The sequence below is a fragment of the Balaenoptera musculus genome, chromosome 3 (assembly GCF_009873245.2).
Source record: "Balaenoptera musculus isolate JJ_BM4_2016_0621 chromosome 3, mBalMus1.pri.v3, whole genome shotgun sequence".
In the NCBI taxonomy this organism is placed as follows: domain Eukaryota; kingdom Metazoa; phylum Chordata; class Mammalia; order Artiodactyla; family Balaenopteridae; genus Balaenoptera; species Balaenoptera musculus.
The window spans coordinates 131,979,193-131,995,602 of NC_045787.1; the positions used below are offsets into that span (position 1 = coordinate 131,979,193).

The window sequence follows — 16,410 nt, forward strand, 5'->3', positions numbered from 1 at the left end:
CTCCAGTTATGGCAAGTGGGGACCACTCTTCATCGCAGTGCGCGGGCCTCTCACTATCGCGGCCTCTCTTGTTGCGGAGCACAGACTCCAGACGCGCAGGCTCAGTAATTGTGGCCCACGGGCCCAGTCGCTCCGTGGCATGTGGGATCCTCCCAGACCAGGGCTCGAACCCGTGTCCCCTGCATTGGCAGGCAGACTCTCAACCACTGCGCCACCAGGGAAGCCCAATATTTTCCTTTTTTTGATATTCAAAAGTCACAGAATTATATCTGCATATTATAAAAAATTCAAATACAGGACTTTTCTCTCTAAAATGACATATATTTGTGCCAAAGCTTTATTACTATTATTATTATTATTATTATTATTATTAATATTATTATTAACCTTGATTACTATTATTATTATTATTACTAATATTATTATTATCAAGGAACTGTTCTATTCTGATATATATAGATTTACTCATTTGTTCAGCAAAATTTCCTGAGCACCTACTATGTGCAGGGTGCCATGTTAGAGACTAGGAATACAGTGGTAAGTAATAGAGACAAGCTGTCTGACCTCATGCTTACATACTAGTGGGGGAAACAGACAACAAGCAAGTATATAAATATATAGAGCAGATACAGACTGCGGTAGGTTCTATGGAAAAACTAAGCAGTTGCTGGGGCTGAGTGGGAAGAGTGGTCAGAGAAGAAATTTCCATCCAGGGTAAATCTTGAAGGATGAGAAAGAGCCAGTCAAGTTAAGAAATGGAGGAGAGCATTCCAGGCAAAAGGAACTGCCAATACGAAGCCTCAAGGTAGAAAAAGCCTTGGCCTGTGTTAGGGACAGACAATTGAACACACAGAGTTCAAGAGCCCCTTTCTTATATCTTACAGCATCCCTCTTCCAGGGATACTTGGTCTAGACTCATCCTACTCCACGTTTTGGTGGAAAAGCACCTGGTGTACCAACACTGAGGACCTCAGACTCACACTGAGCTTGGGTGGCCTTTAACAGCAAAGACTGAAAACAAGTTAGAATCCAGTTAAATCCACAATTAATCTCCAGAGACAGAGCAGCAAACCTTCACACTTCCATATTGTTAAAAAAATTAATGAAACAATTACACCCAATTGTTCTCCAAAACCCTCTTGTCTAAAAACATCAATTTACTGCCTCTGTGAGAATGATCTTTACTCTCACGCAGACATAAATTTTGTGTAGTTATAATCATAATGCATGACAATTTTATATTCTTCCATTTATTCTTTTTCCATTATTCTTTTGTAGATACATTTCCATTCATGGACTCCAAAGTAATCATTTTCTCAAATACATGATTTTTTAAATAATCGAGTGGTTCATGTTAGAGATGTACTTATCTATTTTCTGTACTGAACACATTGACGAACTTACCTATCATCTATTGTTTGACATTCAGGTTGTTTTCAGGTGTAGTGAAAATGCTGAAAAATAATAGTATACCTAATATAGAATTTTCTACTTTTTAAAATCGGCTCTTTAGGATAGGTTATGTGGGATAACTCTGTCACGGGATAGCATTTTCTGATCTCTACCGTTTGTTGCTACATAATCTTCCAAAGAGATTGAAGCAATGCATGGGGCTACCAATAGTTACCAGAATCATTGGAGAAGGTTGTTTCTAAGAAGAAACCAATAAGAAAACAAAAGAATCCCATTGTTGTGGTGATCTTCAAATATCTAATACTATTTTTACAGGTTTTAAATGTTATAGTGAGAGAAAGGGCAAAAATATAATATTTTATACATGGGCAAGATAATTTGATTTAAAATCAGTCTTATGTATATGTAGATGAACCCACTCTACATAGTAGGATTTAAGGGGTGCCAAAAAGCCTCCTGCTCTGCAAAATATTCATCTCCCTAGATGATCATCTTAGGGGGTCTCAAAGGTTCACGTGAATAAGGTCTTTGGGTTAGATCATCAAGCCTCTTTATCAAGAAGCAAATGAAATACAGAAAGGTATAACATAAGCCATTTTTGACTGCTCTGTAGAGTTTAGCTCTAAATTTAGATAGAGCCTCAGGGACTGAAAGTCTCAAGCAGACTGTAATTCTGTAATTCTAGAAAAGTGAGATAAGGTGAGAAAGCAACAACACAGCAGCTTAACAGAATGGGGACCTGGTACTGAATAATCTGGGTGACCTTGGTCAAGTCCTTCTTCTATCTGGGATTTGGTTATCTTGTCCACAGTGTCAAGGGATTGGACTAGATCAAAGTTTTCCAACTTTTTAAAGACTGGAGCCCCCTTTTAGTACAAAATTACACGTGTTACTCCCATTCCCATATGTGAAGCAGAAGAGGAAGTGTTCTAGTTGAAGCGAGAACAAGGAGGCTACCCAGAACCCCACCCTCTTGGCCTTACCCTTGACCTGCAATAATCACCAAGGTGCTTCCAATTCTATGACCTCAGTCTCCCCAGGCTGTAAATTGAATAGTAGAAATGAAAAGATAACAGCTAGTTTAGAAAGTCATTTCACCTTGAAGCCTCATCTCTAACATAAAAAGTTGGATTGAATGATCTCTAAAGACCCCACCAGCTCAAAAGAAGTGGAAACTATGTGATTGTATCTCACTACCAATGATATCAGGAATTCACAAATAGACATGGAGATTAGTTAAATATGGAAATCTTTCCAGGAAGTAATACAGCTAAGAGAAGGTTAATAACTGTATGGCTGATAAAAAACCATGTTATCAAAATCCAGGCATGAACCCAAGAATGCACCCTAAAAAAGAAGGCAGTCATTTCAAATGTAACCAACATAAAATTTAGAATAATATGAGCCATTACCTAATGAGTCCTTGCTGTGTTTCAGGGCACCAGATTAACAGCTTTACATGTATCATATCAAAAGTATTCACAATAACCACATGCAGTAGGTCCTAATGTTATCCCCATTGTATTGATTAGAAAAACAGAGGCTTGGAAAGGCTAAGTATCTTTTCTTAGGTCAGACATCTGGGACAAATATTAAAGTTGGATTAAGTGTTCTACAATGGATATTTTCAGATCTAGGCTTGTTTGGGTCTGAGAAGTCTTGTAATAGAAGCCATGGTGACTGAGAAGGGAGAGTTGGGGCAAGGACTCATTGGTGAGTTTCCAACACTGTCTTATGAAGTCCTGAGTGGGGACCAGTAGGAATGCTCCTGTTAGCTCAGCGGGCCTCCCTGAATGACAACACAACAACAGCATCAACAACAGCAGCTTGCAACAACAACCACAAGGAGAGGACTGAACACGTTCCTATTTTTTTTTTCTCGTTTATCCTCACGATTCTTTGAAGAAGATAAAAGTCAAATTCTGTTTTAGAGAGGAAGCAATCGAGACACAGGGAAGTTAAGCAATTTGCCCAAGGTCACAACAGCAGCTTTAAGTACAAAAGCAACAACTTACCTTAGGATTAGGCATTCCTTGTAGTTTGATCCCACACTGCTTCCTTGCCTGAAAGTAACCAACATAATCAACTTATCAGCTCTTCCAATGATTCTTTATGCATGTATATATAAATACAAATAAACTTTCTTCTTTCCCTCCTTTTTATACAATGGTAGCATATGCTACATACACTTCCTAACTTTTCTTTTGGTTGATTAGCATTACTTCTTGAAGATCAATCCATACTGATATGCAAGAGGCTTATTTATTCTTTTTTTGGGGGGGGGGGTTGCATAATATTTTGTTGTATGGATAAAAAAACTATCTTGATGGACACTTAGTCTGTTTCCAATTTTTTTTGTCATTACAAACAATGAGGAACGAATAACCTCATAGGTATCTCACTTTCTATATGTATGAATATGTCTTAACCAGGGGCAATTTTGCCCACCATTGGCAATGTCTGGAAATTTTTAGTTGTCATAACTGGGGAAGGGGGTGCTATTGGCTTTGGTGGGTAGAGCCAGGGATGTTAAGTATCCTACAATGCACAGGACAAACTCACAACAAAGAATTATTCAGCCCAAAATGTTAATAGTGCCAAGGCTGGGAAGCTGTGGTCTATAGAAAACATTTCTAGAAGTGGGATTGCTGTGTCAAAGGATATTTGCATCTGTTATTTTGCTGAACATGACCTAATTATTCTCCACGGAAGTTGTACCAATCAACATTCTCCAGGGCCACGTGTAAAATTCTTGTTTTCTCAAAACCTCACCAATAGTATTATCATATGTTTTGATCTTTGCAAGTCTGATAGACTTAAAAAATGGTATATCAGTAAAATTTATTTACACGTCTATTATTGTAGTCAGTGAGCATCTTTTCATATGTTTAAGAGCAGTTTAGATCCCTTTTGCCCATCTTTCTATAATGTTGTTAGTATCTACCTTAATAATTTGTAGGAGCTCTTTATCTATTAGCTAAAACCTTTGGGCAGGCTAGTTTTAACTTACCTCTACGTTGTCAAGAAATTGTTATCCACTCACCAATCATTCTAGATGTCTTTTTCAAATCATTTCTATTAAGAGTTTTGTCATGGAGTCCACAAATATTACTTTTTGCTGCACACTTGGTCCTACCTGCTGTTCCCTCAATCAACCAAGTAACAAATAATCAATTGAACATCATCTCTGTGCAAGGAGTTATTTCCTGAAATCGAATGAAGTTGTTATCCATTTATATACTTTGGCTACTGAATCGCCAGTGCTCGAAAGGTAGATTCAAAAATACATTCTTTCAAACTCATTCGAAATCTAATATGCCCTATATTGGAAAGAAGGAGGGCTTTGAAAGAGCATTCAAAGACCAGAGATGCTGAGAGAGAAAATGTGCAGGACACCTTCAGGGTCTACTCTGTACCACTTAGGTCTTGCTCTTAATTTCCACATTAAGTCCTTTTCCCTCTATCCACTTTCGTAAGCAAATTTAAACGAACGATGCTTTTTTAAGGCTAAGATCACTAAGATCATTGCTAAGAAGAATGAGGCTGGAATTATTCCTGAATTGTTCCTTCACCTCTAAGACAAATACACCACATAAAAGCACACAGAGCTGTTTATTAATCTATAAAGAAAATGACTAGTGCTCAAGGAGAGCATGAGAGGAAATGTCGTGAACTTGAACCTCCATGGATACAGAAGAGCAGGTGGCAGGTGCCGCCTTGCTGCCACTGACTGCTAAAGGGGTCATGAGGTTATAAAGGCAAAGAGCTGCGTCATTTCACACACCCAGCATTTGATGTGTACCACTTGGCCTTCTCCCATAGTCATCTGCCAAACCCGTATGACAGTGTGGTGTTTTTAAAATTTGTGACTGCTTTAAAACAGTATTTTTATTTTTCTGCTTAGTAAATTTACATGCTCATGGCAAAAACTTCAAATATTATAGTAATATATAACTTACCCTGCAAAAGTCTTCCATAGTGTCATCCACAAGGGAGAACCAGTGTAGCAGTGTTACTTCTTGTATTATTTCTTTGATTATTGAACATATTAATATATATTTTATTATCTCTTTTCCCAAAAATGAGATGATGCTCCAGCTATTGTTCTAAACCTACTTTTTACACTTTATATATATATACATATATATTTCCCCTCCGTATAGACCAGCTTTACTCTTTGTTGATGGCTACAGAGTGGTCACAAGATAGATGAACCATAACTAATCTGACCGTTTGTCTATTGGTGGATATTTAGGCCTCTCTAGACTTTTCAGTGTAATAAATAATGCCACAAGGATTTTCCTACGTCTTTATATTTTGAACAAATGTTTCCATAGGATAAATCCTATAAGGGAAACGTATTTATTTATTTTAGTTAACTGCTTTTAAATACAATAAAAGAAATACACGTTCATGGTAAAACAGTGAAACAGTATAGAAGGATAAGAGGTAAAAAGAAAGTCTCTCTACTTCCTACTCCCAAACCCCAGAACTACTCCCAGGAGTATCTGCTCTTAATAGCTTCTTGTGAGAAAACGCATTCATAATTTTAATAGAGGATCCCAAATTGAGTCTGGAAACTGTATGAGAGTATAGTCCTGTTTCTTTTCTTTTCTTTCTTCCTTTCTTCTTGTTTTTTTGTTTTCGTGGGGAGGTGGGGAGAGGGTGAGTAAAATCCTTTCATTTTCAGGTAGTCAGGCTGCTACTACTAATGAGATGGCGACTTTAAGGGAAGCTTGAGTGTTTCCCCCACAGCACAACCAGCCTCCTCGTAAACCATGGTGTGAAAAGCTGAGGTGAGGAAAGCCAGTTTACTCTGGTTCGGCCGTGACTAAAAGGTCTTGTGGAAAGAAAAGAAGGCAGGTGTGGGATGGATCATAGTTTCCTGGCTTTAAGTCAGTCTAGGTGCCTCGAAACCTGCTACCTTAGCTCCAGATCTTCCCAGAACTTGAAAGTTTAGTGGGGGTAGGTCCAGGTGATCATGGACTGGGAGAGGGAAGAACCAGCAACAGCTAATTACAAATTACACTGGTGTTCTAGAAGACGCTGCTTTTTCCCTTGAGATCACATCTTTATCAGGTTCCAAGTAGCTCAGGTCATTATAACCCTGAGTTGCAGCTGTCGGCAGCATCCCTACTCCCCAAGAACTACATGATTCGGAAGACCTAAGAGAACTAAGCGCAGAGAACTGAGACAACTTGCCCAGTGTTACTTGTTCTCATAGGGGTTCCAACCATGACTTTTCCAAGTTCCGAATTTCTGCTTGTCTCCCCTTCAGCATGAGGGTTCCCTTTGCCATAAAAGACAGCTGCATTGGGCTTCCCTGGTGGCGCAGTGGTTGAGAATCTGCCTGCCGGTGCAGGGGAGACGGGTTCGAGCCCTGGTCTGGGAGGATCCCACGTGCCGCAGAGCACCTAGGCCCGTGAGCCACAACTGCTGAACCTGCGCGTCTGGAGCCTGTGCTCCGCAGCGAGAGAGGCCGCGATGGTGAGAGGCCCCCGCTTGCTGCAACTAGAGAAAGCCCTTGCGCAGAAACGAAGACCCAACACAGCCAAAAATAAAAATAATTAATCAATTAATTTTTTAAAAAAAAAAGAATGAGGTTCTCATTTAAAAAAAAAAAAATAATAACACCCTTATAAAAAAAAAAAGACAGCTGCATTGGGAGACTGGGAGGGAACTCGTGGGTTACCTCCAGCATGTTTTGCAGGGGATGGGACTAGAATCCAGGAAAGCTCCTAAAACCAATCTTAGAACTGATAGTCGGAATTCTGGTAGGGGTGGGCGAAAGCAACCCCCAAGTCAGTCACTGAAGTTTCACCTCACATGACATCAGTTTTCATTTCAATTGCATTATTGTGCCGTTTCAGATTGGTAAAATGGCTGGCTGTACCACAGGCCAGAAGAAGCAATGAACAAAATATTCAAAATGCCTGGTTAAAATCATCAAAAATATTTCCTAATCTTAAAGAAACTCTGATAAAAGCAGCATGTGGCTCCTTTTACAGTGCGATCCGAGAAAGCCTTTTTTTTTTTTTTTAATTATTTTTGGCTGTGTTGGGTCTTTGTTGCTGCGCGCGGCTTTCTCTAGTTGCGGTGAGCGGGGGCTACTCTTTGTTGCGGTGCGTGGGCTTCTCATTGCGGTGGCTTCTCTTGCTGTGGAGCACGGGCTCTAGGCACGCGGGCTTCAGTAGTTGTGGCTCTCGGGCTCTAGAGTGCAGGCTCAGTAGTTGTGGCGCACAGGCTTAGTTGCTCCGCGGCATGTCGGATCTTACCAGACCAGGGCTCGGACCCATGTTCCCTGCATTGGCAGGTGGATTCTTAACCACTGCGTCACCAGGGAACTCCCCAAGAAAGCCTTAAAGGCATCGCTCCCCTTTGAAAAATACTGGTTCCCTTTGAAAAACACTCTCCCAGTTGATGCTTGAAATCTGATTATCAAATCTCCCTCTAGGTTTAAGTCTCTAATACCTGTCCTAATCCAAACTCCTGTGAAACAAATCAAGCCTTAAGCTCTCAGGGAGTTAAATCTTAGGTGAATGACTATTTGGGCGAGGTTTTGACGGGCGAGGGGGAAGGGAAGCAGAGAGCTAAAGTCCTCACATTTGCTAAAATGAGAGCAAATGTGACACAGCTGGGAAGACCAGGCAACAGGCCCCTTTCAAGGTTTTGCCCTGGTTTTACAAATAATTGGCAAAGTAAACAAATAACTCCGGAATGTCAAAATCACCAGGATCACCAGTTAAATATTAATGTTGTCCTCCCGAATGGTGGTTCTCAGTTACATATTTGCCTGAAAGAAAACCCCAAAGAAAATGTGGACACATAAAGACAAGAGAGTGAGGTCTTGTTCTATGGGCAGCATTTGGAGAAGGAAAGGAAAGGAAGTAACACTTGGGTGGTTGGTTTATCATTTGAATGATTTTCTTTTGCTAGTAGGTTTATGTAGATCTTTTAAATCCTCTAAGTTAACCCACTGATTCAGGGACAGTTATTATTTCCACTTAAAAAAAAACAAGGCAACAGAGAAGTTGAGACACTTGCCTGAGGTTGCACAGCTGGTCAGGCAGACATGGGTTTGCCTGATGTGAAAGTTCCGTTTCTCTCTCACTCAGCCTCACTGGAGGAGAAGGCTGAAGTTCTACTGTTTTTCAGAAGGGTGGAGATGTCCTCTTTCATGGGTAACTGACACACAGCTTCTTACTGATGTATCTGCTGGACTAGCTGAGCAGCCAAGGCACCAATGTTATAGGAGCGAAGAGGGAGCTCTGTGCTACCGCTTTGAAATACAACATACACAACCAAACATTTCACAACCAAATGAGGCAGAAACAAATCTCCACTGGGTCACGGCTTACAGAAATTGGTCATGCAATTGATTGTTCAGCGTTGGGTTTGGGGAATGAAAGTCTCCTACCTTAAGTCAGGGCAGGTGCAAAGCCATGAAGCAGTCATTAAGCACTCAGGCTCTGGAGTCACAGAGTTGAGCTTGTATGCTCACTTATAAAGAGACTTGGCCCCTCTGAACCCCAATGTCCTCACCTGCAAAATGGGGGAATAATACTCTGTAGGACTGTGATTAAATGAGATGTCCTGTTGAGTGCCTGAAGTATAGGAAATGCTCCCAAATGTTATGGTCTTTTGTTTTTCCCTGCCTTCTTTAAAAGTCACAATCCAAAATTCTATTTCATAGGATACATTAACATAAAAAGAAAGGCGATATAAAAGCCACTTGCACAAACTTACCTTGTACAAATATGTGGGCATCAGCATCTTTTTAGATTGTGTTTGACATACATCAAATGTCCGGGGTGAAGCTTTGCAATATGAGGACAGCTTTGTATGTGGCCAAGAAAAGAGACAAAGCCAAGTGAAGTTCTGTGATTTTCACCTCAAGGGGTGCAGATGGAATAACAAGGAAGAAAGAGGACCTGCTTTACTTTGTGTCTCTCTTTCTCTGGTGGCTTTCATGTGGCTTCCTTGGAAGGTTTTACGCTGGCATTTTTCAGAAATAGCGCAGTTGTTTGGGATGATTACAGGCAGTCACCATTTCCCAGAGACAAAGCTGTGTTTAGCTCACTGACCAACTGTCCCCACTGCCCAGCTCGGGGAAGGCACAGCTGACCCTGCTATTTACCACGTAGCAGATCTTTGGAGATCTGAGGACAACTGGCCTCAGGATGCCAGAGAGACTGACCAAGCAGGACGCATTGTGAGGGGGGAACCTGATCACTCCTCTGGGGCTGAGAGTGAACTTTGATGATAGAATGTGAAATCCATTTCAACCGAAGGCTCACCTGACAGTCGCTTAAAATCCATGTTGGAACTCAACGAATAATAAGAAGTCAAAGAAGATCATCTGAGTTTAGAGAAATCATCCCTGGAAGTCTTGAAGCCACACTGTCGAATCAGGTCATGTGTGGCTACTGATCACTTGCAATGTGGAGAATCCAAACTGAGATATCTTGTAAAATACACAAAGTCTTAGTCCTTAAACATAATAGCTCTCAATTTTTTATGTTGATAACATGTGGAAATGATAATATTTAGAAATACTGGGTTAAACAAAATACTGTGTTCTTAAAATTAATTGTACTTGCTTCTTGTTGCTATTTTTAGTGTGGCTACTAGAAAATTTTTAATTCCATATATGGCTCACATTATGTTTCTGCGGGTTAGCGCTGCTTTAGAACTTCACATAGAATTTGTATCCCTAGTCACAACTCCAGTTACTATTTACGTCCACCTGATGCCCTGATTATGATGATCCCAGGCTATTAACAACTGATACTTATCCAGAATGTTTCTACCCCAGGGCTTTTGCTCTTGCTGTTTATTCTACCTCAGTGCTCACTCTCCCAGGCCTTCTCCTATCTGGCTCCTTTTTTGACTTTCTGATCTCTCCTCAAATGCCCTGTCTCCAGTGAGGGCTGCCCTGACCACCAGCTGACCACATCAACCTGTCCTATTCTCCTTAGAGCACTTGTATATATTGTCTGCCTTCCCAACTAGACTAGAGCTCCGTGAGAAGGTCTACCATGTTCATCTCTCTATTTCCCGCACTCAGAACAGCACCTGGCTCAGAGCTGGCCCTCAATAAATATTCCTGAATGGCTAAACGCGTTAGCCTTAAGTCTGATTGAGACTATCTAAGCTGCGTTCCAACTCGGCACCCTTCATTTATATCATCCTAACTGGGTACCCATGGTGGTCCAGCTGCTGTGATAGGCTTGGGGGATATGGTAACAGATGTTCTGGTCTCTACCCTCAGGAATGCAGGAGTTCCAGTGACAAAAATGCCCGCAAACAGAGTGGTCCTGTTACTGCCATGAGCCTTCTGTTGCATTTTACCATGTACACTACTAAGGAAATAACCCAACAGAGGTTGAAAACCAAGATAACCTCAAAGCTCAGACTCCCTGTTTATCACCTGTAGCTGCAGGTGGTTTTTGAGAAAACAGCTCTCTTGTGCTCTTCTGCTTTTGAAAACAGATTACCCATTGCAAAGACTATGATTATGGGCAGTATCAGGACATGTATTTCTAGCTCTGAAAGACTCTAAATGAGAAGAGAGTTTGGGTCCAAAGGGCACATGTTTTCAGAGGTTTTTAAGGGAAGACTGACCTCTTAATACATCCTGAGATTACAAAAGCACACTGGAGACCACTATGTGGAAGAGATGCTCATTTTTGTTTTATATATTCTATAAATATGTGTGGGAAAGATAAGTACATTCCAAATGGTTAACCTTGGCTAGCTCAGAGTTGTGGAGAAGGATAGGATACTAAAATACTAGAAATATTTTCTCAACATACCTCCATATTGTTTTATTTGTTACCATGAACATGGATAGATTTTGTACTTTCAAAAATGAATAAATTTGTTTTCAGAAAGAAAATTAAAAAAAAAGAAATACCACAAAACTTCCCTGTATTCAATAGAGAGTACTTCTCACATCTTGACTTTTTTTCATCTCAATTCTGTGCCTCAGCTACTAAAGCAAAGGCTATCCGTTAGGCTGAGTATCAAAAAGTGGTAAGTAGAGCCTGAGCTCATTTCTGGAGAATTTGATGATGTCATACTTCCCAAATACCTACCAAGTGCCCTCATATATCACAACTCTCTTGCCATAGTTAGGACTTCTTTAACCTCTTTCATTGGGAGGGTACCCTTTATTGAGGGCACATATCATAAGCCAGGGAATTTGTTTACATACTCCCATTTTATTCTGCAATCAACACTTAAAGGGTAGGCATTATTATCCTCACTTCTCAGACGTGGAAACTGAAGTTCAGGGAGGTTAGATGAATGACCCAAGGTCACAGAGCTGGTTAGAAGCAGAGCCCAACTTTGTCCCTAGCCCTTTCCAACCTTGTGCCTGATTCACCACCATCTGTGCTACCTCTTTCTTAAGGATAAGCTAAAATGAAGTGTTTTGCAACTGGTTCCATACCTGAATTAAACTCTATTCTCAATGGAAGCCTAATTCCAGGCACCTGTGAAAGGCTCCTGCTCTCCAAAAGCTTTTCCCTAACTAGCCTTCTATGGACCCTTATCGTCTACCAACCTAACATCCCCTGGGATCCAAGGACAAGGACTCTTAGAAATGGGTAACATGTGACATGGTTATAAATCACAAAGACCATCATGTGAATTAGTTATCAAGGAATACATCTAGCAGCTTCCAAGGAAATGAGACATGGGGCCAGTAAAATTTAATGGGGGTGTGGAGAAGGGATAGTTACAGAGCAGAGTCAGGAATGTCCTACAGGGGTGCCATTGTGGGACCATGGATAACTAAGGGACACAGAGAAGGCAGATATAGAAAAGAAAGGTGCCACTAAAGGTATTTGTCACCAACCAGGTCAGGCCTGAGCTCACTTACTATGCTAATAAGGCCATGAATAGGCACAAAGCAGAAAAAAACTGGCACATGTGTGGTTTCCCACAGATTGCACTACCCATCCCAGCTGTAAGTTCTGCAAATGCTGCTGTTTGTCACAAGGTAACTGGGATGTAAGGCACAGTGGCTCAGTGAACAGAAGTCAGTCACTCCATCAAAAAGACAATTCAAATAACATGTTCTCCCAGAAGTCTGCTCAGAGTGTTCTTCTCAGGCACTGAGGGCTAAGAAGGAGCTTCTGGATATTTGGAGGGTTGGTTTACAATGGATCTTATCTAGTAATGTATTTCTAGAAGCAGCCTGGACAAAAATATTGTCTTCCTTCTTCCTTAAATGGAATGTGGTTTTTCTCCCCACAGAAAAAGCGCACTTTGAAGGGCTCCATTGAACTTTCCCGAATCAAATGTGTCGAGATTGTGAAAAGTGACATTATCATCCCATGCCACTATAAATATCCATTTCAGGTAAGTGCATCAGGGAAGGGGGCTAGTTCCCCATTCCTTGGACAATGGTTAAAATGCTCAGTCATTGTACAAGAAGGTGGGAGAGAGATGACTCTGGTCAAGGGTTAGAACTTAGACCAAGCCCAGAAGAAACTGCTGTTTTCTTTCAACCGATGATGCATTTATTCATTCAACAAAGATTAACCACAAAATCTTGAAAAACTTGTCATTCATTTCCCTTTCCTTCATGTCTTCCCCACCTCAAGGAAAGTCCTAAGTACTCTACTCCTGCGGGGAGGAAAAAAACTATCAAGGGCCCCAAGCCTAATATTCCATAAGGGTGGTTTACTCATGACTTGGGACAACAGATTACAATACTTGGTTATAAATTGCTTAGAGGTCCTGGGGTAAAAAGACTCAGATTTTATAATCTGAGAACTATCTGGAGTTGTGCTGTCCAATACAGTAGCCAGTAGCCACATGCAGATGTTTACATTTAAATGTAAATTAATTTAAATTACACTATATTAATCAGCTCCTGAGTCACACTAAGCCACATTCAATGAATAAACTTTTCACACCTTCAATAGCCACACGTGGCTAGTGGCTAATTTATTGGACAGCACAGATTTTAGAACATTTCCATCACTGCAGAAAGTTCTATTGGACAGAGCTGGTGGAGAGTATATTTAGTCTTTAGGTCATGACATCATCTAAATCTCGTTACCACTCTTGACATTTATGGTTCTGAAAGAGTGGATATCTTCTTGCACATCCTAGGGTACCGTTCATGTTTACCAATCTGAGGAGTTAATATTCCATTTTTTAATGTGGCATAAAAAAGGACTTTTTTCCTACTAGAAACATGACCTCCACAAGTTGGAATTTTTAGTACCAAAAGTAAAAGGAATAACACACATTTTTCCCATCATTAAAATTCCAATTACAAATGAGTGCATGGAAAAAAAAAAAAAAAGCCTGGTGAAATCCAAAGATCTGTAGTACATTAATAGTATTTGATCAATGTCAATTTCCTGGTTTTAAGAACATATTATGTTATGTAAGATGTTATCATTGGAGAAATGTCGGTGAAAAGTACACAGGAACTCTGTACTATCTTTGGAAATTCTTGGGTGTCTTATTTCAAATTAAGAAGTTTTAAAAAATCTCGATTATATATTTATCATCTAATATCTTACTCTTTCATATGCCAGTATTTCTTTTAATCACTGAAAACTTAATATGAGAAGTAAACGTCCTGTCTAGGTAAGTGGAGAACTCTTTTCTCCAGCTATTTGAATTTAGTGATGGCATACTAGTGACATGTATTCGAAGGTGAGTTGTGGGGTTTCACCCTGTATCTGCACAGCATCCAAACACCTGGAAAGAAAGGACACTAGTCCCTAAATTACCCAAATGTTTGCCTTTTTGATGACAACTTGAGACCCCACTCTTGGCCCAGTAAGCCAGGTGGGCCTGCTGTCAGTCATACATCTCTGGCTGCACTGTTCACCTTGAACTCTGTGTGTGTTTCCAGGTTGTGCATGACAACTACCTCCTATATGTGTTCGCTCCAGATCGCGAGAGCCGGCAGCGCTGGGTGCTGGCCCTTAAAGAAGGTAATTAACCTCCTGTGCAATTGAATCCCTGAGATGCCTAGATCCTCTAGAAGGCTTGAGTTCCATGATAGACTAAAGGGCGGCTGATGGTCAAACATTTCTCCCTTTTGGTGTTGGTGGAGGGTCCCACGTTTTCAACTTGGGTAACAACCAGTATAGTACAGGGTCAGGCAAATCCTCCCTGCCACCTGCTTTTGTAAAGGTCTGAGATAAGGATGTTTTTAATATTTTTTAATGGTTCTATTTAAAAGGGTTATGTAAGTACCTCATTAATATATCAATTGTGCCTGCTGGTGAGCAAAACCTAAAATATTTACTATCTGGTCCTTTAAGAAAAAGTCCGCTGACCCCTCGTATAGTATGAAGAATAAGAGCGTGGGCCCTTGAGTTAGATGACCTGGGTTTGAATCCTGGCTCTGCCACTCACTGGCCATGTGTGCTTGGGCAACTTCCTTAACCGCTCTGTGCTTCAGTTTCTCCATCTGTTTTTAACAAGGGGAGGAGGAGGGAATAAAAATAATAGTACCTGCCTCCTGGTATTATGCTAAGTAGAATAAGTCAGACAGAGAAAGACAAATGCTGTATGTTTTCACTTATATGTGGAATCTAAAAAATAAAACAAATGAATATAACAAAACAGAAACAGACTCACATAAACAGAGAACAAACTAGCAGTCTCCAGAGCAGAGAGGGGTGGGAGGAGGGGCAAAATAGATGAAGGGGATTAAGAGGTACAAGCTACCAGTCATAAAATAAATAAGTCACAGGAATGTAATGTAAAGCACAGGGAATATAGTAACTATTTTATAATAACTTTGTATGGTATATAATCTACAAAAACACTGAATCACTATGTTGTGCACCTGAAACTAATATCGTTAAGTCAACTATACTTTTTTTAAAATTTATTTATTTATTTATTTATTTATTTTTGGCTGCGTTGGGTCTTCATTGCTACATGCGGGCTTTCTCTAGTTGCAGCGAGCAGGGGCTACTCTTTGTTGCTGTGCAAGGGCTTCTCATGGCAGCAGCGTCTCTTGTTGCGGAGCACGGGCTCTAGGTGCGCAGGCTTCAGTAGTTGTGGCACACGGGCTTAGTTGCTCCGCCGCATGTGGGATCTTCCCGGATCAGGGCTCGAACCCGTGTCCCCCGCATTGGCAGGAGGATTCTTAACCACTGCGCCACCTGGGAAGTCCCAACTATACTTTAATAAATAAATTTTTTCAAAAGCACCTGCCTCCAGAGCTGCTAAGAGTAAGGCCCTTGGGACTATCCAGGCCCATAGTCAGAACCCAACAAATGTCAACTAGCCTTAAAGGTTTTCAGATCATCGTAAGGGTACTTCTTAGGACTCACCTTCCCGACAGCATAATCAGAACCAGCGCAGCGTTTATGAACATAAGATGTGCAGCCAGGCTGCTAAGGAGAAAATTCCAACTCTGCTAACTATTAGTGTGTGACCTTGGGCAAATTCCTTGACTTTTCAGTGTCTCCATTTCCTCAGCTATAAATTCTGACTAGAAACAGGCAGTCATAGGGTTATTGTGAGAATTAAAAGCGTTAGGACGTTGATTCACTTTGTTATAAAGCAGAAACTAACACACCATTGTAAAGCAATTATACTCCAATCAAGATGTTAAAAAAAAAAAGTGTTAGGACATGTCAGACACTTGGAATCATACCTAAAGAAAGCACTCAATCCATATTACTATTATTATCATTTAATATTATAGTATTGTCATTTAGCCTGAAGCCCTGGATTTGCAGGAGAACTGGGTTAAAATGTTAATCTAAGTAGCTGTGGGGACTGAGGGTAGGCAAGCCATTTGAAATCTCGGGAGCCACGATGTCTCTATCTGAAAAACGAGAATAAACATACAAGTCTTATCTTCTTCCAAGGTTGTTGCGAGTCCCAAATGGCAAGTGCCAGATAAACTGGGAAGTGCTCTCAAGTTTAACAGTCAACGGGCACAGAACAAACCCTAAAGTACGAAGTAACCAAAAGGGCCCCAACTGTGCTCATTGGCCGTTC

General features: G+C 40.7%; 1 protein-coding gene across 1 annotated transcript in view; it reads left to right on the plus strand.

The window, feature by feature from the left end:
* The window catches only part of ITK (IL2 inducible T cell kinase), a 66,949-nt gene that overhangs the window by 8,005 nt on the left and 42,534 nt on the right, over positions 1-16,410 (plus strand). The window contains exons 2-3 of the mRNA XM_036847600.1: positions 12,676-12,780; positions 14,297-14,378. Coding sequence (XP_036703495.1) covers positions 12,676-12,780; positions 14,297-14,378 — 187 coding nt within the window. The remainder of the gene's footprint in view (positions 1-12,675; positions 12,781-14,296; positions 14,379-16,410) is intronic.